Source organism: Gallus gallus, chromosome 2 (assembly GCF_016699485.2).
Source record: "Gallus gallus isolate bGalGal1 chromosome 2, bGalGal1.mat.broiler.GRCg7b, whole genome shotgun sequence".
Classification (NCBI taxonomy): Eukaryota; Metazoa; Chordata; class Aves; order Galliformes; family Phasianidae; genus Gallus; species Gallus gallus.
Window position 1 is genome coordinate 126,667,645 of NC_052533.1, and position 25,721 is coordinate 126,693,365.

Below are 25,721 nucleotides of genomic sequence, written 5' to 3' on the forward strand. Positions count from 1 at the left end.
ATTAACCTCCAATACTGGTGACTGAGATTATTTCTTCCTGCCCTTGCTTTTGTTGAACTTTGTGAGGTCCCTCTCTGCCTAGCTCTCCAGCCTGTCCATGTCTCTCAGAATGGCAGCATAGCCTTTTGCTGTACCAGCTATTGTATCAGCATCAAGTTTGCTGAAGATGCACCCTGTCCCTTCATCCAGGCGCATCTTGATGAATAAGTTGAACAAGGCTAAACTCAGTGCTGACCTCTGACACTAAGAGCTGCAAGCCTCAAACTAGATTGTACTGCTGGTTACACCCCTCTGAGCTCTACCATTAAGCCAGCTAGCTCTCAATCCACCTCACTGTCCACTCATTTAACCTATGCTTCATGAGTTTACCTATGAGGTTGTTACAGGAGACAGTGTCAAAAGCCTTGCCAAAGTCAAGGTAGGCAATATCCACTGCTCTTCTCTTATCTACCCAGAATTGTAGAAGGCTATAATATTGATTAAGGCATAATTTCCCCTTGGCGAATCCATACTAAATACTCCTCATCACCTTCTTTTCTTGTACATGCTTAGAGATGACATTCAGGATGAGCTATTTCCTAAACTTTCCAGAGATGGCATTGAGGCTGACTGGCTTGTACTTTCCTGGGTCTTCCAGTCCTCAGGCAGCCCTCCTGTTCTCCATGATTTTTCAGAGATAATGGAGTGTGGCCTAGCAGTAACATCCATCAGCTCCCTAAGCATTCAGGAGTACATTCCATCAGGGCCCTTGAATTTTGGGTGTCGACTGTGCCTAAATGATCTCTCGCTCAATACTCCCTGACCTCCTCTCTCATAGAAAGAGCAGCTCCACCACCTTGCCATCTTGGCTAGTCTTTCCTAAAAATCAGATAGCTGTCCATGCCAGCATCACAGTCATGCAAGCTATCCCACCACATCCGTGTCACTGCAGTGAGATCATGGCCCTGCAATCATACACAGGTCTTGAATTCTTCCTGTTTATTCCCCTTGAATGAGTACTTTCATAAAAATGAGAATAAATGTTCATCTTCTCCTATATCCCTACATAATAAACAGTTGTTCCATCCCTTTTTACTGATAAAAAAGATCAATACAATATAATTAACTAATTTAAATTTGTAAATGAGAAATTAATGACTTTCTAAGTCTACATTTCACCTCAGAAGAAGAGCTGTTTTAATTTTTGGAAAATGAAAGAAACTAAAGGGACTGTAGATGGTGAAAGAAGAATTGTAATCCGAAAATGTTTTTGAGACTTTGAAGCCATGTCTCGTTCAATATGTAAAGCAAGTCTTCCAGGGTCAGTGTAAGATAGTCTTTTTTGATGTGGCAAAGCAAATAATATTCTGTTTCTATGGGTTCCTGCATCAGTTAATATTAGACGAAAATTGCAAATGATTCCCTGAAATGCATTTCATACCAATTGTATTTTTTTTTCCATGATTCTGGCTGCCGTAAGTAGAAGAAAGGTCTTTTTTTCTCGTGTCAGTAAAAAAATACATTGAAGATTGCAGTTGTACTTTATCTGTATGAAGGACATGCTTGTGTTTGGTAGAATTGATTTCTAAGTTGTGTTCGACTTTTTGGTTTCTTTAATGAAATCTTCAGAGACAAAAGAAATGTAAATTATTTATGGAGCCACAAGAAAATGTGAATTACTAGTTCTGGGATCAATGTTTAATTACAAAACAGGGAGATCTCCGGAGGTCATTTAGATCTAAATCTCTGGTGAGCTGACCCTGTGCTCAAAGCCAGGTCAGCTAGAGCAACTTTCTTAAGGCTTGCGTTTTTCATCTCTCCAAGGATAGATTCTTTTACCTCTCTCGTAATGGTTGCAGTGTTTAAAACCCTTACAGCAAAAAGATTTTTTCTTATTTTTAAAGATAATTTATTCTATTACAGTTTGTGCGTATTGCCTCTTGTTCTATCAGTGTGCATTACGCATGAGTGTATAATCACGCTTGCTGAATGGAGGGGAAGAATCACTTCCCTTGACCTGCTGGCTGGTACAGTTGTATACGGCAAGGTCACATTGCTGGCTCATACTCATCTTGGAGTTCTCATGACTGATTACACGATCAGCACTTCTTTAAGTATGCATAATAGTGAAGGACAACAGCGTGGTCAAAGGCAAGAATTTCATTTTAATTGTGTTCAGCTGGTTGCGCCGAATCAAGTAAAAGCTTCTAGAGATGTAAAATTATGAGGTAGACTTGTGAGCTGACAACATTCAAATTCCAGTTTGGATTTTGAATGCCACAGTGAGGACCCAGTACGGGATGCTGAAAAAAAAATCTCACGTTGTAATAGGCTTTAGGAAAAATATTTTACTAACAGCAAACATTGAAATAGTTTGTCCAGAGTTGTGGAATCTCCATCTTTGGAGATTTTCAGTTTGACTGGACAATACGATCAGGTCTAAGCTGACCCTGCTGTGAGCAGGATGTGGTAGTAGATGAGTGTCTGACACTGGGACATAAACATTATGTTTTAAAGCTTCCTGTCTTGCAGTCCTTTGACATTATTAACAACATGTAAGAATTTATTTGACTTGCTTCCAATGACATGGAAATTCATAAGATAAAATGCACTTCCCATAAGATAATTGAAAGATGGGTGCTTAGGATGGCTTTCAGGACATTTTGTGTCATCAGAATGCTCAAAGGCAGTGCTGGTGGGGCATGCAGTCCTGTAATGTTCTGAAAAATGAAAACCAAAAAACTTTTTAATATTTTAAAGAAGAGTCTGCAATTTCTACAGTTTTGGAAAGTGATGCTTGCCAAAAGTTCATAGCATCACGATGTTTAGATAGGGCAGTTTGAGTTCATGCTTCAGTGGGAGTAGTAGCATGAGACTTCTGTGTTTTATTTTAGCTGAAATTAATTTAAATATCTATAAAGGAAATTTGAAAGCTGTAACACTTTTGAGTCTTGCTTGACCTGCAGTAACATGGTGAAATCATATATTGCCCTACAGTGAAAAATATATAAAATTCATAGAATCATAGAATGGCCTGGGTTGAAAAGGACCACAATGATCATCGAGTTTCAACCCCCCTGCTGTGTCCAGGGTCGCCAACCACCAGACCAGGCTGCCCAGGGCCACATCCAGCCTGGCCTTGAATGCCTCCAGGGATGGGGCATCCACAACCCCCTTGGGCAACCTGTTCCAGTGCGTCGCCACCCTCTGTGTGAAAAACTTCCTCCTAATATCCAACCTAAACCTCCCCTGTTTCAGTTTAAAACCATTCCCCCTTGTCCTATCACTATCCACCCTTGTAAACAGCTGTTCCCCCTCCTGTTTAGATGCTCCCTTCAAGTACTGGAAGGCTACAATGAGGTCTCCCCAGAGCCTTCTCTTCTCCAAGCTAAACAAGCCCAGTTCCCTCAACCTTTCCTCACAGGAGAGGTGCTCCAGTCCTCTGATCATCTTAGTGGCAAATTCTTCACTAATTTTTGATCTGTAAACATGACTTCTACATCATCATCTTTATGTAACTTTAAGTGATATTTCAGTGATAACTGATTTTGTTTAGATGCAGTTCTTGTTTTGATTTTTACTCTTAAAACCTCCAGGCGGTCGGCTGAAACGTGTAAATTAAAAACCTTGTTTTTCATACAGTATTTTGAAGAATGATGTTATTTCTGAAGTGTTACAGCTTGGGGAACAGGAAATAAAATATTCCAGAGACCTTAAATATGGAAATGCTAAGCCTTAAACTCCAGCGTTTAATATGAAAATGGTAATCATTTCAGTACTTGGTTGTCTTCTGAATACTTGCATGGTTTCTGTGTCTCTTTACCTTTACTACAGTTCTCTTATCAGTAATAACTTATTTTCAGACTAATTTTCTCCTTCACCATCCTATATTTCATAAATGCCATCAGCCTATGCTATTTAACTACTTCAAATAGGGAGGCTGATTGGCTTCAAACAGGGAGTTTTTGTTGCAGTAATTTCTGAGAACACTTTCCTTTCGACCACTTTTGCAAAGTACAGATTCCAATTTAAAGGGTTTACTGTATATTGTGACATACAGATTCTTTGAAGGTTAATCAGCTTTTTAGCAATAATAGGGTTTGATTCTTGTGTGACTAAGTGAGTCACTTCTGTTTCATGTACAGATCTATCATTTAATCAGAAGGCTGGAAGTTAAGACTTACTCCATTGCATATTAAGTAGAAAAGACAGTTTTTGTTTTAATCACTTTTTTTCTATCTGAACATCACTGTGTCTTTAGGACTGTAAATTAGTTCAGACAGCAAGACTGATCATTTTAGAACCATTCCTAATGTGCATGAAATCTAATAAAAGGTGCTGTACAGTGGCGCCGTATTATTTGGACACAATAGCTAAGAACTAATATGAAGAAATGTTCTTATATATACAAAATAACATGCCCTACATGTGGTAACATTCCTGATTTACATTTAGAGCATGACTTAGTCCAATTGCAGTTTAGCTGAAGACAGAGTTTTCTTAAAAGGCAAGTACAGAAACTCACAAATCTTTGTTTCACATATTTGTAGCCCAACATAATTACTTAAGAAATGGTGGGGGAACACTTTCACAAATAGCTTTTGCCAAGTAACTGGATTTTTGCAACTGAACATCTCTGATACAGCAACATGTTTGAATTTAGCTCTCAAATTGATGGAATTAAACATAAAAGAGTAGATCTCTGTTGAACTGAATATTTCTGGTATTAATGAAATTTTTTAATAAATAATTTTTTAAATGAAGAGGAGTTGATATTCGAAAATATTCATATATTTCTACATCTAACCTCACATGTGAGCCTATTTCCAATCCCATGACATACAGCGCTTTGTTTCTTCTGGGCATTCAGGTTTTGCAGTCTTGTTTTCCCAAAAACTTGATATGCTGAGTTGGAAATAATGGCAGTATTGATACCAAAAGCAATGTCCCTGTAAAAAACTAATCAAATGGTTATGTTTTATTATGCGGTACTTGATGAGTTCCCTTCTAGTGGCTGTATTATCTCTGTTTTGGAAGAGCTGAGTTGGATTCCAGTCTGACAAATTTGCTACAGTCTTTCAGGATTAAAATTGCTGATTTGTTTAGATTTAGGAAGGCCTTTGATGGAATAGACAACAGACTGATTTATGGAATGTTACTGGATGATACAAATAAATATCTGTCATAAATATTTTAAAACTCGAGGAATGTTGGCTTGTGTAAAGGAATGTGATTTTTGCCTGGTCATGAACTATCAAATAGAAATTGTAGATAACTCTTTGTATTTGTCTTTCTGCATTTGTTGAAGGGGTGAACTGTGGTTTAGAACGGAGTAGGGAGGAGAATGGGTCAGGGTAAAAGACTAAATTATACACCAAAATTTTACTCCATGAAGATGACAGGACTTTTTTTTCCCCTAAATATGCAAACGAGAACACAGTTTGCCACCTAAGAATTACTGGAGCAGGTACAAAGAAGGGCAACAAGGCTTGTGAAGAGCTTGGAGAATATGCCCTACAAGGAGAGACTGAAGGAACTGTGGCTATTAAGTCTGGGGAAGAGGAGGCTGAGGAGAGACCTTATTGCTCTCTTCCAATATCTGAAAGGTGCTTACAGCGAGAGTGGAGTTGGTCTCTTCTCACTGGTGACAGGTGACAGGACGAAGGGAAATGGCCTCAAGTTGCTCCAGGGTAAGTTTAGGTTGGATATCAGGAAACACTTCTTTACAGAAAGGGTTGTTAAACACTGGAATAGGCTCCCCAGGGAGGTGGTTGAGTCACCATCCCTGGATGTGTTTAAAAACCGTCTGATGTGGTGCTCAGGGACATGATTTAGTGGAGGGTTGTTAGAGTTAGGGTAGTATGGTCAGGTTGTGGTTGGACTTGATGATCTTGGAGGTCTTTTCCATCCTGAGCAATTCTATGACTCTATGATTCTACTTCAAAAGAAGAATGTGACTTTGGACAGTAGTGCCAGCTTTTCTGTGTGGATAAGCAGTGGAAAAGCATATTGCTTGGTGCTGCCATTTTCTAGAAATCATTTGCCAGCATTACTGCAGGTGTTGCTAATATATTCTAGGCCTGAGAGCCATGCCAGATATGGTACATTAATTTACAAACTGTTATTTGTCGGACTTTGTTTAATCATAGTTTTGAAGATGAGTAAGCCCATGATGGGCTTACATTTAGTCCAGCCAACTGATTTATTTGTCCGCTAGTTAGGTATGTGATGTGCTGCCTTCCTCTTTTCCCTTGCTCTTAGGCTGTTAGCACAGTGAAATGAAGAAAATCTTCAGATTCTTATAAACTGAAGCCATCTGGCAGTTCATAGTTGTTATGCTGTCTAATTGGGTAGATTATTCAAAATGTACTCCCTATGCTTATGAGTACGAGATTGTATTATATTGTGGGTTCCTCTGTCTGAGAAGTTAGGATTAAGAGTTTTTAAGTGGTGATTTACTTAGTGTCTGAAATTTTGTTTTGGTCTGGGGAAAATAAAAAATGGTGAAGTGAGAGAGTCTGTGTGTAAAGAGTAATGAATGTCTGGGAGAGGAGAGAATTTATAGGCAATTTCTGGATTGGATTGCATTGGATTTGGAACCCTAATTATTATCTAATTTCTGTCTTCTAATTTTGGTCCAAACACAGATCTACCATGCGTGGTGTTCATATGTATAAATTGTGTGCTGTACAAATACCTCATGCACTGAAAAGAGGAGATTCTTGAAGACAGAATATCTAGTCAAATAACATAAGACCCTATTGTGGTACCATGAGCTAAAGATGGACTTATTTAGAACCAAACTGATGGAGAAAGAACCACAAAAATTTCTATAGAAATACTTTCCATAAATTTCCAGGTAATTCATCAACTGGGTTGGAACACCATAGGCCTGTGTTGCCTGAGCAAATGGCTGAATGGTGGCTGTATTTGGTTGAAAATACAGACAAGCAGTTGAAAAGAATTTGAGTTACAGTCTGGAGCTCTTCGCTGTTTTAGCTTGAAGTTTAGGCATACGTGAAATCTTCTTCACCCACGAATGCCAAAGATGAATGATGAGTTTCTTACTCTGCCATTTCCATCTACCACAGTGGCATGAAATAACATTGCACGCTAGTTTTCACAGCTTGGTGCAAATATTTTTCTAGATTGGATTCTGGGAATGAAAACGTTTCTTAACATTTATCATTTATCATCTCTAATGTTGCATAGAAAGAAGCCTTTGCTTCATACCTGTAGAGGTACAAGTGACATTACAGAGACTAACTGTAACTGTAATAGACTATTTCTGAAGCTCTCTCTCCAACCAAGCAGAAGGTAGTTCTCCTACATTTGATGGAGTTATTATGTGACAAATTGAGTAAGCATGTGTGAATACATATGGAATAGGTGGTTATTTTTAGTGGCCAAAAAAACAGTCATGCTTAGAAAAAGATAACTCTGTGGCTTATGTAAAAGTGTGGGTGGTTCCTCTCCCTGGTCTTGTTTTAAAAATGTGAAGTATAAAAATACAGAGTTATATAAATATTTAAGATATACTATAACATTCAAAATATTTCAGTATGCATGATTGAAGTGCTGGGTTTGATTTATAAGCATCCAACAGTCATAACGTTGTTGCAGAAGGAAATAGGATAACTCAACTTGTATTTGAAACACTACCTGAAGTGTCATTTCTCTTGTATTGTATCAGGACTGTGTCTAGGGCAGTATTTTCTTAGCTGTGTCACTGCCAAATATGACGTTGTCATGTGACATGCAAGCTATCTTATCCTAAATGTGTATTCAGTTGATTTGGCAAATATGTATTGCTGTATTTAGGCTGTCTTATACAAACGCTTATGGTTTCTCTGTATATTTAAAGCAAATACTTACATATACTTAAATTGTTTTGCAGTGATTACATTCTCTTGGCACGTGCTTACATTTCTATATGAATGTTTTGTGCAAATGTAAGTCATTAGCCTGTGCGCAGTTTTGGAGGGGAGAGCCACATAACATATCTGAAAGCAATGTGAAAAATACAATAATCATACCTCCTTGTTAGCTTTAAATGTCTTTCTTATTAGCCCACTTGTATATAGAAATAGAATAGAATAGAATTATAATATTATTTTGAATAATATGATGGTTTAGAGTGAATTTCAGTCATTGCCCCAGACACATTTTACGGATTGAGAGACCAAGATGAACTCAATGTGGTGTTTTTGCTGTTTTGTTACCGTGTCTTACTTTAAGACACGGATATCAGTGGGATCATAGAATCACCAAGGTTGGAAAAGACCCACAGGATCACCCAGTCCAACCATCCACCCATCACCAATGGTTCTCACTAAACCATGTCCCTCAACACAACATCCAAACGTTCCCTGAACACCTCCAGGGTCGGTGACTCCACCACCTCCCTGGGCAGCCCATTCCAGTGCCTGACCACTCTTTCAGAGTAGTACTATTTCCTAATGTCCAGCCTGAACCTTCCACTGAATCACTGAATCAGTTTCACTGATGAATTCCAGTGATCCACTGGATCACTGAAACTCATCTGAGCAGATGCTGCAGAAACACAATAGTTTAAAAAACAACGGTTCTACAAAAACTTTCACACAGAAGTCCACTGGTTGTGTTTATGTAATTGCTTTTGGCATCCATTGAAGTAAATTTAAGTAAAAGTTCATCCGTAACATTATCTGAATTTCTCAGTCTGCTTGAACCTTGATCTGTTATGTTGTAATGTTCTGCAGTTGGTAAAGATGCTTTGTGATGGGAGTCTAATCCCAAATGGGATTACACCACCTTCTGATTCAGAATTTCCTGCTGTTGCAATGTGTGTTGTTTCACAGAAATGAGAAGCAATTCTCTGTCAGACACTCATATTGAGGTTGTTGCCAGGGAACAGCGTTAGTGCCGTCTTCTTTCCCAGCTGAAGTCAAGGCATTGTTTCTACTGTAAACTTGTTTCTCAATGAGTTTAAGTACTTGATTTAAATAGTTCGGTTTGAAGTTGCGTTTCCCAGGAGAGTGAGTGGTTATCTTTCTAAAACCAATTTTTGCTCAAAATAAACAAACCACGTTGCAATGACATTCAAGTTGGGAATAGACAGTTATCCTCTATACAGCAGTTGTTCTCACTCAAAGTCTTTTCTATTCCTTTTTCTTTTTTTTAATTTATTTCTGGTGTTCTTTGAGATCTGTCCTCCATGCATACATAGTAGAAGGGCTGCCCACGCATCACAAGCTCTCAAAGCATGGTTCATCCCAGTGCAAATGCATGCATGTGGGTATGTGTGTGTGCTCCATCCATCCTAACACGAAAATGATAAGAGCAACGAGTAATGCAGTGGTCACGTCTGTTCTGCTTTCATTTCAGAAAGATTTCTTCCTCTTTTCTTAGATTATCTGGTTTCAAGCTACGTTGCTATTGTAGCAGAAACCATCTACAGAGCGAGAACTTCTGTGGAGAAGTGTCCCTGAGAGCAGTGCTGTCTGCCAGCTTTCACAAAGAGCCTGGGAGGATCACAGTGCTACGTTGCAGGAATACCTCCTGAGTAAATCTGAGGCTTCTGCAGAGGATCCTGCAGTCAAAATTCATCTCTGAAGGAGAGGAGGTTTTGGAATAAAGGCTGCAGCCTGTCTACTGCTGCTCTGGGCTGCAAAGCAAACGTGTTTAGGCTGTATAAGCACAAAAGAGAGCTGAAACATCTGAGAAGGAAACAGTAAGCTGCTCCTCAGATTTTGATTGCAAGATTTTCCAGCTTCGAAAGCATAAGACTTCTGTTTTGTTGGGTTTTTTTTATGATATACGTTTATAAACATATGATGCATTTTCTAAACGCAGTGGATTTTGGTGCACTCTGATTGGACCCATGTCAATGCAATAAATGTGACTGGTAATTTATCATGGCCATTGCTAAACGCAGAGGGGCTTTTCAGCTGCGTTACCTGAGGTTCTATCTGGTTGGATGAAAAAATGCAGTGATTTGATGAACATGTGACGCTTTTGTCTTGTAGTGCATTATTTACTGTGCATTGTTTTTAGTAATCAGCGAATGCTTCTTAAGATTTTTCTCTTGTGATGAAGCAAGTAGATAGTTCCTTGCAAGGTTAGCTGCACACTGGCTCTCACCTTCCAGGAAGGATAATAGGAAAAACTGGTCTCATTTTCTGTGCTAGAGTGCTTGTCCTGTGATGAACAAAAGCTGAGGTGAAATGCCACAACATTCTTACCCCATAAATCTTTAGGGAGTGGAAGGTGGCAGGAGGGGCAAGTGTTGTTCACCATCTTCAAGATACCTGAACTCTGAGATCTGATTGACATCAGCAGGCCAAGGAGTTGGAAGCATCCCTTCGTGTATGTGTTCTGGGTAGGACACAGCTGGGTGCTTCAGGGTCTCCTTCAGTTTTTCCTCTCTGCTCTTGTTTTTGTCCCATAACATCATTTTACCACACTTCATCTGCTGCCTGCTCAGATCAAGAGTTCTTTTCCCTCCTTAACCTCCCCACTGCAATCACAGATCCATCACCCTAGAATTCCAGGCCCAGCTAGGGAGCTGTCTCATTTCCAGTATTGACGTGATGCTGTTTATCAATGTTTCAGAGAGCTCAGATCTAAAAGGGAGTGTTTCTGGAGACATGTATAGTGCTATCATCTACTGTAGCCACAAAGCTCTCTTTGCAGAAAAACCATCTGGGACGTGCTGCCATGTAGTTTTTAATTTAAAATAACCTTCTGACTAACAGAACTATAAAATACCTTGTCATTGTTGCAGCACATAAGGGACTCAGTAATAAATTAGAGGTCCTCTGTGGTAGGAGCCATAGATAATAGCAATAAAACAACAACGTCTGTCTGGAAATACTTCAGTACAAGTTCATATTTCTTACTTATGCAGCCAAAAATTGGGTTAATCAAATTTCATACCTCAGGGCTTAAACATTTCACAACTGGAATATGAAAGAATTTTTCCCCATTCTGCAGTATGGTAGCTTTGTATCTCTGGGAAGCATGCGCTTAATGTTCAAGATAAAGCCTTTCATTTAAACTTTCCTCACAGTGTATCTCTTTGATTTAGCAGCGGTTTGTGAAGCAGTAGGATTCATTTGGCCATCCCAGATTTATGCCCAGTGATAGAGGACAATGGTTTTGTTTTATATGAAATGTTTTTCTCCTCCTGTTTTGAACTAAGAAGTCGACTTTATGACAAAATCATTGAAAAGCTTAAATGCTGGACTGACTTCTCTCATTTGCCATTTTCATGTAGATATGTTTTCTCATAATTGCTTTTCCAGATTGTGTTGGTCAGCGGACATCTGGACAGCTGGGATGTTGGGCAGGGAGCTATGGATGATGGCGGAGGAGCATTTATATCATGGGAAGCATTATCACTCGTTAAGGATCTGGGTAAATATTTAATTTCAAATATTATTAGTATTATTAATATTAATATATATTGCTATATTATATTAATAGTATAATATTATTAATATTATTAACGTGTGAATTTAAAATATTATTAATGCCAGAATGTTTTCTATGTCGTATAAACTGGATTTTCTATTTTATCCATTTCTCTGAGCACAAATATTCATACTTAGTATAAATATTTTGCAAGTTTGTCTGTTAAATCTATTTCATCATAGGGATCATCAAAAAGCTGCACATCAGTCAGTGATCTAGAAAGTGCTTTGAGCTTTCATATCAGAGAATGAAAGCCCAGTATAAGGTACATTAATCTTCCCTGTTAAAGAAGATGAAGCTTCATGAAGTCACATGAAAATCAGCGTTCTGATATTTTTCTTTGCCATCAGCATTGATGTTGAGCGCGTTCTTAAATCTTTCACTGTCTTACATGCTGCTTTTCCAGTGGCTGCTCAGTTAATTTAATTTCCGCACTCATACCTCGATCTTCATAGATTCTCAAGACAATTTAATCCGTGTCTCTCTCAAGAACATGCAACAGTGGCCGGATCCAGGCCACGATTCTATTTCTGGTCCTTTTCTTTCCACCTGCATGTAAAGGCAGTCATCAGAACTGATCCTGAACTTCACAGAGATTTATATTTCAGGGTTCCTTTTCCTTGATTGTTTTTCCTAAATAAATTTATATCCTGCCTAGTCTTGTTCCTCCACATACCTTTAAAGACAAGTATATCATCAAGATGGCGGGCTCTAAGATTTGCTCTTCAGGGCTGATTTCCTGATCATCTGTGCTGCTTTTATGTTGCCATGCGCTTGGGCTTTGTTTTGGACTGTGACAACTTTCTTCCTTAGCAGAAAGTAATCCAGACCAGAGGGACATGCAACTGAGTTTCATCAATACAAGGATATAGCTCTGTCAAATTGCACTTCACCATAGTGTCCTGTCATAAGAGTCCACAATGGGCTCCTATGTCTCATCATATAATGTGACACAGAGATCCTGCACACCATATTATCATGCTGCAGTAGGTTTCTGTGATGCAGAGCGACGTTCTCTTTCTAGGGATCACTTCTTTGAACCTGTCTTGGTCATAAGCGGGGTGACAAGTTCACCAAGTTCTGGAATTGGGTCTGTAGATGCTGAACACTCCTGAAGCTGGAATTCTAGAACAAAGGCTGTCAACCAGGGACTTGCTGCTGTTCCTCATCCACAATTCCTGCTCAACAGAAGTATGAGATGAAGTAAACAGCTATGCTGTCAGTCTCTTCCAGTTGTGCTACGGGTGAAATACCAGCGTGGAATTGCTCAGCCTACTGCTTCCTGGTTTGCATGTTTGCATATCCCCTTTTGTAGGATCTGAAGGACTGATTTCTTTTAGTCATGAGTTTCTTCTGACTAGTGGGTAGAAGAAGGCTGCAGACAGCATGTTGCTGTAGAAAGACATGACCTACGTGTGCAGCTGTGGGACTTCAGCTCATGGTTACCGTCTCCCAGACTGGGATCTACAGTCAGCTACTGATAGCTGAAATGATCTAGACATTGACCTAATTGGCAGGAGTGAAACATTCAGATTTGTCTGTCTGTGTTCTCCTTATACGTAGCCTCTCAAAGTTTAGTCTGGTATCCTGCTGTTCTTAGTCTGTCGTAGGATTTCTGATCTCCAAAGTACAAATTCCAATCTTTTGCTGGATCTGTAGATTTTTGCTTTTTTTTTTTTTACTTCCATATGGGCTTTTATCACTACGCTCCTCAAAACTAGTTCAAAGCAGACCTCAGCAGATTGTTGAGTTGATATCCAGGGATGCTTTTCCCCCTTTCCATCAGATGAAATCGCTTTTTCCTCATCATTCCTTTTTTTCCAGAACTGTAACCTGCGGTCAATAGGAATGCTCTAAGTATTCATTAAAAAACAAAGTCAGCTGCTGTTCCTGCTTTTGGCTCTGGCAGAGTTTACATAAGAACCTAGCCTTTCCTGCTTCTAATCAGAAGAATTCGTGCACTTAAACAATCTCAGTGTTTCTTGAAGAGCTCTTTGTAGACAAGCTCTGTTATGTGATTAGCCACTCTCACGCTGTAATGATGAACATCAGACATCCTTGGGAATCGCTATTTATTTTGCATTATTTGAACTCCGTATCTCTCCTTTTTCACAGCCTCAGAATGACTGGAATATCAGTCCGTGGCTAAAAACAAAATGCATGTGTTTGAATTTTTGTTCTTTTAAAAGTGAACTAAAAAGGATTCTCCTACAGAAGAATCTAGACCTACTCTTTCATTTAGTGCTTTGTAATTTTTTTTTTTTTTATGATTCTTAGAAAATTGTCTGTGGTTCATCCCCCTCTAGGAAAAAAAAATGGTTCTTGTATTTGCTGATGCTATTCTGTTCAGAACAAACTGTTTTGTGTCCCTTAAGGGCTACTTCGTGGTGGCATTGTATAATTCTTATTTACTGTGCTTCCTTTCAGGCATGAATGAAATGCATCACTCGCTGCTTGTTCAAATATTTGATTTCCTCTAGTAGTGTAGCCTGTGTGTTTGCTGTACAACCTGTGGTGAAATGCTATTTTCTCAGCAGAGAAATGTCTGAGCCTTTGCTGATGCCCTCTGTTCTGGTTAGCTGTTGCATTGAGCTCTTCCTCTTACAGCAGTGTTCTGCAGGAGCATACGACTGGGAGAAAACATCTGGGTCATCAAATCTAACCTGTAGATTGTAATTTGGGACAGAACCTTTCATCTTCCATAGGAGAAGATGTTGTTTAGTGCAGATTTTATATCTCATAATGCACATAAAATCTGACCAAGAAAAAGGACAGCAAAGTGTCAGATATGCAGGTTGTGTGAGAAATGAATTAGTGAGGTTTGTCTGAAACCATCTCCATAAATTGCCTTTTCAGTGTGCAGTAGTTTCCAGCATTATACCTTGAACTGTGGAGGCTTGGTTTCATATCCTTTTGGGCTCTGATAAATTTAGTTTCAATCATATCAAATACATTTGGCATGGGAATAAACCAACAAAACTGTCTTGTCAGTATGCACATGTTGAGTTCTTTACTGGAAGTCTTAAAGTCATGGTGCATTATGTAGCCATGAAAACGATGTCTGCATATTGCATAACAGGTCTTACAAATGCAGGTATATGATCTGAAAGCTGAAGTGAGCATTCTGAAATACAACTTTTAGAAAGTAAAGCTTGTATTGTGTGTAGTGGAGATTACTGCTGCTGTGCCCATTTCTTTCCAGAGAAGTGAGATACTGCTACCCTATTAAAGCAAGTTCTTTAGTGGTGATCTAATAGCATTTCATCATAATATCAGGGTTACCCTTGGGATGGCTAGTGGACACAAGTTAGGCTTGTTAATTAGGACTTTGTTAATTCCATGCATTACTTGAGGAATGATTGCAATTTAAACGCTATTCTGTACTTTCAAGCTAACCCCTCCCCAAACCATTCAGTAGCTTTTGGCGTAGGCCCAGATAAGTTAGATTCATTGAAAAATCATTAAAATTGCAGTATAAATGGTTACATTTTAAGTAGTGCCATTTTCATGCTCCAATTAAAAGTATCTAATACTTTTATTTCTAAATATATCACGTGCTTAATGTATTCAGCTTTATGTTTCTCTTCATTCTTGGCTTTTGTGTGTTTCTCTCCTGTATTCATGTCTTTTTTTTCTTCCTGGTGTTTCTGTAGATTCCCAGGCACTGTATCAGTCAGCTCCAAGTTCTCTGTAAGAACATATAGCAATAACACAGTCTCGAGCAACTTCACACAGAGACTTCAACACTGACTTTTTTGAGGGCAAAAAATATGGAATCTATTGCTTTTTTAGGATCTATTTTTTCTATTTCACTTTTTAACTTCACATTGACGCTGTTTCATTTTGGGCCAAAGGGAGGCAGCCTGGAGGCAGAGGACAAAGCATCTGGAGGCGAGTTCTGTGTCTTCCACATCCTGGTGATGAGCACGAGCACCACTGGTAGTTGCTTTTATCTCTCCTCCTTCTCCAAAGAAAAAACATAGACAGCAAATTCATAGTAAACGCCTACTTGTTTTTTTTTGGATGGGTTGCAATTCAGTGAGGTGAATCTTGCTCCACGTGGCTGTTCCATGGCCACTCAGTACAGAAACTGAGCCCCACATTTTCTGTTCTGTGTGTTTACAGCTTAACTCTAGAAAAAAAAAAACCAAAAAACTTTCCATAATGTATTGATGCATGTCCTCTCTGCTCTGTACATTTGTTGGTATGGCTCTTTCCACTGCCTGCCTGTCTGAACTCACAAACATCCACCAAAAAGTGGCCATTCTGTCCAATGTTATCTGAACAGGTCTTTTCTCTCAGTTAAGGCACAAGTTTAACAAAGCACAAAGGAAAGAAAAAGGCCACTTTTTTCATAGAATCATAGAATCACAAGGTTGGAAAGGGCCTATAAGATCATCTAGTCCAACTGTCCTCACCATTGCTACCATAAGCCACTAAACCATATCTCTTGGCTCCTCATCCAGACGCCTCTTGAACACTGCCAGGGACGGCAACTCCACCACCTCTCTGGGCAGGCCATTCCAGAGAGAAAAAGTTTTTCCTTATGTCTAATCTAAATCTCCTCTGGTACAACTCGTGGCCATTTCCTCAGGTCCTGTTTGTTGCCCGGGAGAAGAGGCCGAAACCCTCCTCATCACAGCCTCCCTTCAGGAAGTTGTAGAGTGTAATGAGGTCTTCCCTGAGCCTCCTCTTCTCCAGACTAGCACTTCTGAAGCTTATAAGTGCCACTGATCAGCAAGATCCCTGGCAGGCTACTTTGTGGTTAATTTGCCTGAAAAACCAAGAACTGTAGGCATTTCCACAAAAGTTGTTTATGTGAAGAAAGATGAAAGCTTCAGCCAGTTGGTACTCTTTATTCATAGAAAAAGGAATAAAGAGACCTTTACAGGTACTGAAGCACCTTTGCTGGTTTGAACTAGTAAAGTCCCTTTCAGTGGGGCTGTGGCTGTTATGGTTACCTGAGGACTTCTGATGTTTAAGAAAATACTCTTCAGTACTGTAGGCAGGGTTTGCAAGGCAGTAAGCTTTCACAAATGTGCAGTTTGCCTGCAAGCTGCGTCAGCTGCCACCTTCCCCAGCCCTCCTCTGTCTTTAACCTTTTGATCAATTCTAACTAAATTTGATAAAGGCACAGAAATATTTACAGTATGAAGTTCTGAAGTGTTCTTTGCACATGGATGAATGAGGAAAGATGGATGAGTGCCTTTATGTCTCAACAGAGGGGAAGGCAGGAAGAAGCTCTGCTTTCATCCTTTCTGTATGATGATAAATGCATGTTTAATCAGCACACATATAACTTGGGAGTAAGCGCCAGGGAGATTTTCTTTTGGCTCTGTCTACAAGCACTGTGGGGTAGTGGCAAATACTACTATGGCAGTAGTGAGAATATTGTTTGGAGTAATTTAGAGATAATGGGAAGACACGGGTATTTTGGGGGGAATGCCTGAAGGATTCCTGTCTTTGAGCAGAGGTAATCCATGGGGTATTGCACAAGCCATGATGTGGTGGAGGGTACTTGGAGTTGTAGGAGAGACAGCACACAAGCAAATGTTTTCTAGAAGCCTCAAACCCATCCTGTTTTCATATTGGACTTATGACTCTCCCATTTTACATTTGTTAGTTCATGTTGAAAAGGTGTCTTTGGAGATAACGAATGCCATTTACCTCAGCATTCTGATGTTACAGCCGTTACTGCTCTGGTGTTGTCTAAATCATGTTTTCTTGTTCCTGTGTCACATGTGGTTTACAAAAGAATTTGCCTTTCCAGGTGAGGTGCAAGACTGATTAAACAGCTATTCATAAAAAGTCTCCATAAAATTGCCCTTAACAGTATCTTGTTGCCCTACTTTACCTTTAGTTAGCCCTGCAAGTTGGGCTGGCAGGCTGTGGGACTCAGTGCTGCTCTAGATGATGATTGCCTGTTTCTTTTTTCTACTCCTTTCCTACCATTTCAAACCTGCTGCTGCCATGGTGGCCTTCCTCGGAATTTATATTTGCTGACAGTGTTTTTGAGCAAGAAACAGGTAGTCCGTATCCAGAGATCTTGGAGGTGTAGCATTGTTTTCTGTTTGCTTCTAATCCAGCTGCCTTCCTGCATCTCACGGCCTTGGTGGGTACTTCCCACTTGAGCCCACACGTGCCCTCCCAGAGGAACACATGGGTGAAGCTCTGGCAAAGCCGCCTTCTCCTCCAGCTCTAGAAACACAGGACTTTCATCCTTAAAGGGAGCTTGGGGAACTGAATAATGAGAATAACACTGAAAAGCCTTTAGGAGGTGATCATATGGCAGTGTCAGCTTTCCAAGCATAACATTTTATGCCTTTTAACTGCAGTAGAGAGCACTAACTGGAGTTGGTGCTACGTTCAGTTTTGATTGATGAATTTCACTGCTTTCTTCTGAAAATATTCAGACATTGTAACTGCTGTGTCTATTTTTAATTGAAAAAGCTGGAGCCAAATTTCAGGGGTTTTTTTTCCATTGAGAAGAGAAGCTGTTGGGGTCTGCTACTTGACACTACAGTCTGGGTTATTTCCAGAGTCTCACCCCTGCCAACATAAGAAGAATGAAGTAGCTGACAGGTCTTTTGTTCACATCTCAGGTTTCTTTCAGGAACATTTATGCAGAAGCTCTCCTTTTTCAGAGATGTGCTTTCTACCTTCACATGGCTGTCTTTGGGTCTAACTTGTTAGTCTACTTATGGTATTCTTCCAAGCCCAGAAGGGGACATGTCCACCCACTACTGCCCAGCCTGTGTGTTCACCCGGTGCATCTTCAGAAGAAGGCCACTGACTGTGCCAAATCACAAACTTACCCTCTTATCCCTCCATTGTTTGAACAGAGACTTGTAAGACACTGTGAGTTGCCACCACCTGAGATCTTGCCTGCATGAAGAAGCTGGCATAGTCTTAAGGAAAGTCAGTTCCCCTCCAAAGAAAACTATGGTGATGGTTTTTGGTACAGAGTAAAAATTTCCCCTCTCTTGCTGTTGTCACATGTGCACTGAGCTCATGTTCAGTCATGTCTGCATGCCACATGAGACCAGAAGTCTCCTGCTATGGCTGTGCCTCCAAGTACTTCTGGGAATCCTGGTTCTTCCATATAAAAAAATATTTGTTACTGGGAGCTGCCAGACACGGCGAATACTAGGAGTCAAGTAGATGAGCAGGGCACATTTTCCTCCTCCTCAGCATAGAACAGGATGCATGATGCCATTGCTGCTATAGCAATCTGATGAAGGAAGACTTATTGTTGACAAAGACTAACCCCAGCCATCAATCCTTTTACATGGCTTTCTTACATTCCTAGGCTGTGATCTGGGCACACATAAGAAAGGGAGAAATTTATGGTCATAGGTCCTATGCATACTTCTCCCTCTTCTTCCTTTTACCAGTGTTACAGGGAAATGGGATTTTCATGGGTCAACTTTCCTATAGGTGTATACAGGGGAATGGTACGACCAGATTTCTGTTTCTTAGCATAAAAACACATAAAACTAAAGAAGTGTTTTTAAACTTATGCGCATAAGAATTTCAAGGTGCAACCTGTATTACATTTTATGTAACTCATAAGGAGTTGATTAGGCAATTTTTCCACTTTAAAACTTATTTTAAATTGAATGTGTAATTCTCATCTGAATTATATCCATTACTAATGTGACTCAGAAACCGTAAGACAGATTTCTATTCAGTTCACAGTAGTCTTTGTATGAAGTTACATTTCTCAGTCCCAAATTCACTGGCTAATATATGAGAACTAAAGAGATATTTTATTAAAAAAGTATTTATTGGAGTCATTCTTTTTCTGCTAGTTTAATTGAAGTCATATAACTACAATTTTAACCTACTTTATAAAAATGTTGTTAAATGAGTTTCTGCATTTTCTGTAGCTGCAGAGATGTAGTTGTTACTGTCTCAGATATGTTGTGGAACATCATTAAATGACTGCTTTTATAGTAGACTTTTTTTTTTTTTTACTAAATATCCATGATGATAACTCCTTGTTCTTACATTCTTTCCACTTCCCCAAAGCTGCAAATTTTATTCTGACCTCCATATTTTGCACATCTGCTAAAGCTACTTGATACGAAATATATGTGTGTGTTGTTACACCACAAGTGCATTTAAACCTTCATTTCAACATGCAACTGAATGTGTATTTGGCAAATACTGAAGTTTTCAGCTTCCATACTGAGCTGGCATAGCAAGGAGGTGACTGCAGCCCTACAAAGTTGTTAATTGAGCAGTAGATGTAGGCTTACTGCCCTCCTTAGCTGTGTTGCCCTATGTCCTGCAGACTGCTGTTACACTGAAAGCTTTAATTGACTGAGGAAATTCAAGTTAAAAAGTGTGCTTTATTTATCAAAATATTAAAAACCCGGTGACAGAAGCTATTATCATCTCTATTTTCACCAAATTTGCAGCCCAGCCAGAATGGTGAAATACTGGAATCCTTCCTGGATGAAGTCAGAGGCATCTTGTCCTTGCTGTCAAGATTCTTAGGGTGTATGTTTTCCATATGGCGAAATGAGTTGTGTTTGGTGCATGTTCTGAGCTATCAGCTCTGAGGACAGCGTAGATGCCATAACAGATTTTGGCTGCTGTCAGTGGAAACAGAGGGACAGCAGAAGCAGAAGGTAGAGCCACAACATGGAAAAAGGTCAAACCACATTTAATGCTTGTAATGTCAGAGGGAGTGAGGGAGAGGGGCCTGCGTTGCCTTTTCCGCTCTGCGAGAATTTTATGAGATCTTTGAGTACCTTTCAGGAAGAAGGCTTTTCCTGAAGGAAAATAAGGTGGACTTTCAGTGTGGACTTTGTGACACCGACACTACAAAATTGCAAGTGCAGAAGAGCGTTTCCCAGAGCTCCTGTTGGCGCTGTCCCTGAGCCGTGTGGGTTGGTGGCTCTGAGGCAGCCCCTCAGCAGCACCCGCTGCTGCCCAAAGCATGGGGCCCTGCGCTCTGCTTCCCTCTTCTCTTCATCTCCCCAATTAAAAGGCTTAATGTGTTAGGTTTAGTTACTAGACTTCCAAGTTATACACAGCTTTCCCCTCTAGTCTTGTAAGTACAGCTCCTTCCTTGACATTTCCTCTTGGATATTCCATTGCTTTCTAAAAATAAATCTACCTCAAACTTCTCATGTTTCCCATTTCCAGTCTTCTGTAACACTTCCCTTCCTAGTCTGTCACAAGCTCATCAGCCTGCTCTCTTTTAAAAAGAAAAATTCCCTTGGGTTAATCTCAGCTGTAGTCAGTGCTGCACGCCTGCCCCACCAGCTATCAAACCCCCTTCAGGATAGAACCCAGTCCTTCCTAAATTCCAATCTTGCCTCATACCCAACTTACCTCAGCCCTTGCTATTTCCATGCTTCTTTTTTTCAGTCACCTGTCCAAAAATCTCCCATTCTGTGACTGAGGCTGGCTTGTCCTCTTCCCACCCGAAACACTCCACTGGAGGAGCCCCTCTCTGGCATCAGCCATGGTAGGGGTGCGGACCCTCACCTGCTGGCACTGCCCACTTGGCTTGGTTCAGTTTTCCTTTCCTACCTTCCAACATCTGTCCTGCCCATTTTCTGTCTTTTTCTTCTTACATTTCCATGTCTCTTCTCCAGCTGACCCTGTGAGACAGCCTGGCTTTCTCTGAGGCCCAGGAGAACTCATTCTTTTTTACTATAGACCTTTATGACTGCCTGATTTCTTCACTTCCAAGTATCCTATACAGCCAACACCTCGTCTTTAGTACTACTACAAACAAAACCTGTAAAATGGAACAAAGAAAAATCAAGTAGATTACATTATATAAGAAAACAAAGGCAGTTTCTCAGTCAAAAACCTGCTACTCTACTCTTTTAGGTTCTCCAGAGAATTATAACCATATCATAGTCATGGTTTAAGTAATACTGACATTTTTTGAGGTGTGCTTTGTTTTCTCAAAGCTTTTAACTTCACTAGATCATTGTTCTTCACTCAGTTTTGAAGCAATAAACATTTCTTAATGCAAGGTCTTAGGAGATAGACTCTTTTCGGCACAAATAGTAAGATAAGGTTTGTTTGAATCATAGGGGATTGTCTTTCCACTAACAGAACAAAAGCACAAATCCTGCCGTTTTACAGTGAGGAGTTCTTCATCTTCAGAAGAAGAAGTGTGGATATCCTAAATAAATTGTGTTATTACTTTCATTTTACAAAAGCTATAGCTGAACAGCTGTTTGATTTGCTTATAGCTGATACCAGTGTCTTGGTTTGCAGGAAAAAAAAAGTGTTTTTTACATAGAGATGAAATATTTGTTGTATTTTTAAGAGATGATCAATGTCATAACAACATGATGACTCTTTAAGTAGTCTGATTAGCCTCCATACACTGTCTTGTTAGAAAATACTGTATCTTTGTAATTCATCCTCCCCATTAGTAAAAATGTATGTTTATAAAGTGGAAAAACCTAGTGAATATTTACTAAAGGAAACTCAGAATTTACATTGCTGATTCTCATTCTGATTTAAAAAAAAAAGGACACAATTCAATTTCTCCCTCCTGGCTTATGTTTTTTTATGAGAGTGGGGCACCTCTTTTTTTTTTTTTTTTTTTTTTTTTTTACATAATCTGTGACATTTTATTATAATTTATACCAGACTATATGTTTCATTTTTGCTGTAAGGGAATCACTCAATTTTGTTAAGTATGAGCAAGATACATAGGACATAAAATGCAGATTTTGCATAGTGCCCTGTTAAGTACCCTTCACAGGTAGGTCATCCACAGTTGTGGGAACCTATATGGATTTAATAAACATTATAATGTCTGGAAAATATCCATTTTCTATTTCATGTTAATATAAAATGTATATATATGCGTGTATACATATGTGTGCTTTCCCATGTTATTTGCTGGCACTCACACTTTATGTAAATTATGAAAGAAAGGCTTTTGGCAAAATGCTTCATTGTAGTTGATGGTTGAAATCAGGATGAATAGTTAATACTTTTAGTACAAGTATGAATCTTTTTTCACAAGCATTTGATATTTTGGCTAACCTAGACTTGCTGCTGACTTCTGCAAGTCTGAGCACATTAGGGCAATTTAAAAGAAACAGAACATCAGGTCATTGACAGCTACATCAAAGTATGACTGAACTGGTCAGGACAATCATGAAGTACAGCACTGGAGACAGCAAAAGGGCTATCAGCCACTCCAGCACTGAGGAAGTAAAATACAGATACGTCCTGGTGTACTTAATACACATATCCTCAGTCCCTGATGGAATGCATCAATGCTTTTGTTTCATCTTTTAACTTAGGAGACCAGGTGCCCTACAGTATTTATTTTACTTGGGATAAACCGTAGGTATATAGGGACTGATCACCCAAATGCACCTTTGTGCTAAATTATGACTATGTTTCCCAGTCAAGGGAAAGGTGGATGGTAAGAAAAGATACTTCATTTTTTTTTAATATTGAAAATGTGAAGATTTCTAAACTAATCTATAGCTGAGTGAATAGCTTTATATGTTTTGGCTTTGGTTTAAGGCATGTGAGTTTAAAAAGAGCATTTTATTAGTGTACCTGCTGTCACATTTTGAATGTTGTCCTCCTGTAAAACTCCTGCTATTCATTTTACTGGAATACTGCTGTAGGATGGAAGCTGTGGGATTATGGTGGTTTTGAGTAGGTGCTGAGCTCTGCAACTTCCACTTGAGTTAATTTCAGTTCTGAGTGACCCAGAGAGGGCACATGAGGGTCCTTGCACTGATGCAGAATGCAGTTATAACCTGCTGCATTTTCCAAAATGATCTATATACTTTAACATTCCAGAAACATGAAAAAAAAAATGTGATACACTCAGCACAGAAAATAGTTTTGTGCTCCAAGTGGTATTTTATCATGTCTTTGCAGTATGCATTTGTGCTGTGATCTGCAAGAGTTCTGATTTTGTGATGGTGTTTTCTTGCTTAAGAACTGGTAGTTTTAAGAAGGAAGCCAAAACAGTTAGACTTTATTAAATAAATAATAATAATAAAAAAGATTGTAGCTTAAGTATGATACTTCATACTTTTAATAAAGGCATGCATTCAGAATACTCTTGGTAATTTTACTTGTGAATATTGGATTTATTTGATGTACTTTGGTCAGAAGATCTGTGTTGTTAATAACAGGTAGATAAATACTTATCACTTTCAGATAATGAGGAAATGAAATTTTCCTCTATATACTTTGTGTTTAAAATGAATGCATCCAGAGGTTATGGTCTGGGTTTTTTTAATTATTATTTTTTGGTGTTTTTTTTTTTTTTTTTTTGTGTGTGTGTTTTTTTAAGCTTGCCCATTTTGCTTCAGTAAAGCACACAGTGAATCTCCTCACAGAGATCTCTGAGCTCTGAGGTTGGAAGAGCTGGTATGCTGCCACCAGAAGTAGAAAGAGCGAAGCTCAGCAGGACATTCTGCCCCTCTACTTCAATGGAAAGATGCAATAACAGGCTAAGGGGGTGGGGGAGACGGTAGAGCCGAGACCTCCCCAAGGTTTAGCAGGGGCAGGGCAGAGCAGCCAGAGTTACAGCAGCAGTGGCAGACCAAGCATCTTTATTTTTGGACTAACAGGTCTTGATTTTCCATGGCCGGGAGCAGGCAGCAGATGCTGCTCCCCTGTCTTGAGCATCTCCTGCCCAAGCTGCTTTCACAGCTGTAGTGTGGTGGGCTGGAGACGAGACTTCAGTGTGTTGTACTTTGTGATATGACACACATAACCATTCACTGGAACTGGAACCCAATTCTGTTGGGTGTGTAAGCTGTGAATGAATTGCCATCTTTTGTAACAAAGCCACTGACACATTTGGGATTGTTTTGTGTCTGAAAACTTTCTAACATCAACACAATTACTATTCTAGCATCTTAATTTTCCCCACATTGACCATCTGGCTGATTTGAAATGTGAAGGAGGCTAATCCTGTACAGTAATGATTTAGGAGGAGAGCAGAAAATCTGCTGGGTTTTGGGGAGGGGGGGGATGTTTTAAGGTAATGAGAGCTGATGACCTTACTGTTTACTGTCATCAGATCAACATTTAGAAAATACACTTTTTAATCCCCTAATTCTGTTCTCTGTCATCCTTTTTTACTGAAATAATGGACAATCCAAGGTGTTTTCTTCAGATTTTGAGTACTTCTTTTACACTCTGTCTTCAGTTATTAGAATTTCTAATGGAATTGATAGAGAGAACCTTCAGCTGATTTTCATTGGATTGAGAGAAAAAAAAAAGTAATGAAGATCAGCTCTATTCGTAAGCATCATCCATTTCAACTAGGAAACACATTTTCTCGGTGATACTGATATTATTTCTCCTCAACACAGGAGTGTGGGAAGTCATTTATGCCTTATTGTTTATTATATTCTCCTATCTGGTTTCTCTTTGGTTTTGTGTTTTTGTGTATGTGTGTATTTTTGTAAACATTTTTGAGGGGGTTATTTTTGCTGAAATACAATTAGCAGAGAGCACTGTTTGTTCTTGGTCTTCTTGCTCTTCCGTGTTCTCAGTCTTGATGTCTCAAATATATTCATTTATGAGTACAATCAATCAAATAAATAAACAGTGTCTGTTCAATTCTGCCATGGTAGAAACAGTTTCAAAATATATCTGAAAACTTGTCTTTCTTACTGAGCTATCACAGCAAAATAGTAAATGGCCCTGTGTTTGCCTTGCTTTGCATACATTCAGCAGACAAATATGTTTTACATTCCAGAGTACAGATTGCTTGTCATTCGTCTGATAAAAAGCAAAATAATATTGTAATGCCTCTCAGTTCTAGAGAAGGAAACATCAGTTTTAGAGAAGGAAACATCCAATAGCTTGTATCCAATTAATTAAGCTTGATGAAAAATGGTAGCCCTCATGAAAATTTGATTTGGATCTGCTGAAAGCATATATACATTATTTACTGCAGACCACCAGAAAGACAGAATATATGTCAGAAATTTATCAAGGCAGTTATTTTATGTTATTTTTATGTTATGTTTTCTAGACACCTGCAGCCTTTTCCACAAATGTACTTATCCTGTGCTACTGCAGGAGAGGCAACTGGTAGCAGCACCACAAACTGCCCCTTTCTGTCTAGTCCTTCCTCCAAACAAGCAAAGAGTAGTCTGGAAAACAAAACCCACACTAGAAGTATCATAGAATGGCTTAGGTTGGAAGAGACCTCTAGGATCATTAAGCTCCAACCCCCCTGCCACAGGCAGGGCCGCCAACCTCCACATTTAATACTAGAGCAGGCTGCCCAGGGCCCCATCCAACCTGGCCTT

At 39.3% G+C, this 25,721-nt stretch overlaps 1 protein-coding gene across 4 annotated transcripts in view; it reads left to right on the forward strand.

The window, feature by feature from the left end:
- CPQ (carboxypeptidase Q) overlaps positions 1 to 25,721 on the forward strand; it is a 163,765-nt gene that overhangs the window by 93,252 nt on the left and 44,792 nt on the right. For all 4 annotated transcript variants that reach the window (XM_025147113.3, XM_046920523.1, XM_046920516.1 and 1 more), the window contains one exon: positions 11,265 to 11,376. In XM_025147113.3, the coding sequence (XP_025002881.2) occupies positions 11,265 to 11,376 (112 nt within the window). The remainder of the gene's footprint in view (positions 1 to 11,264; positions 11,377 to 25,721) is intronic.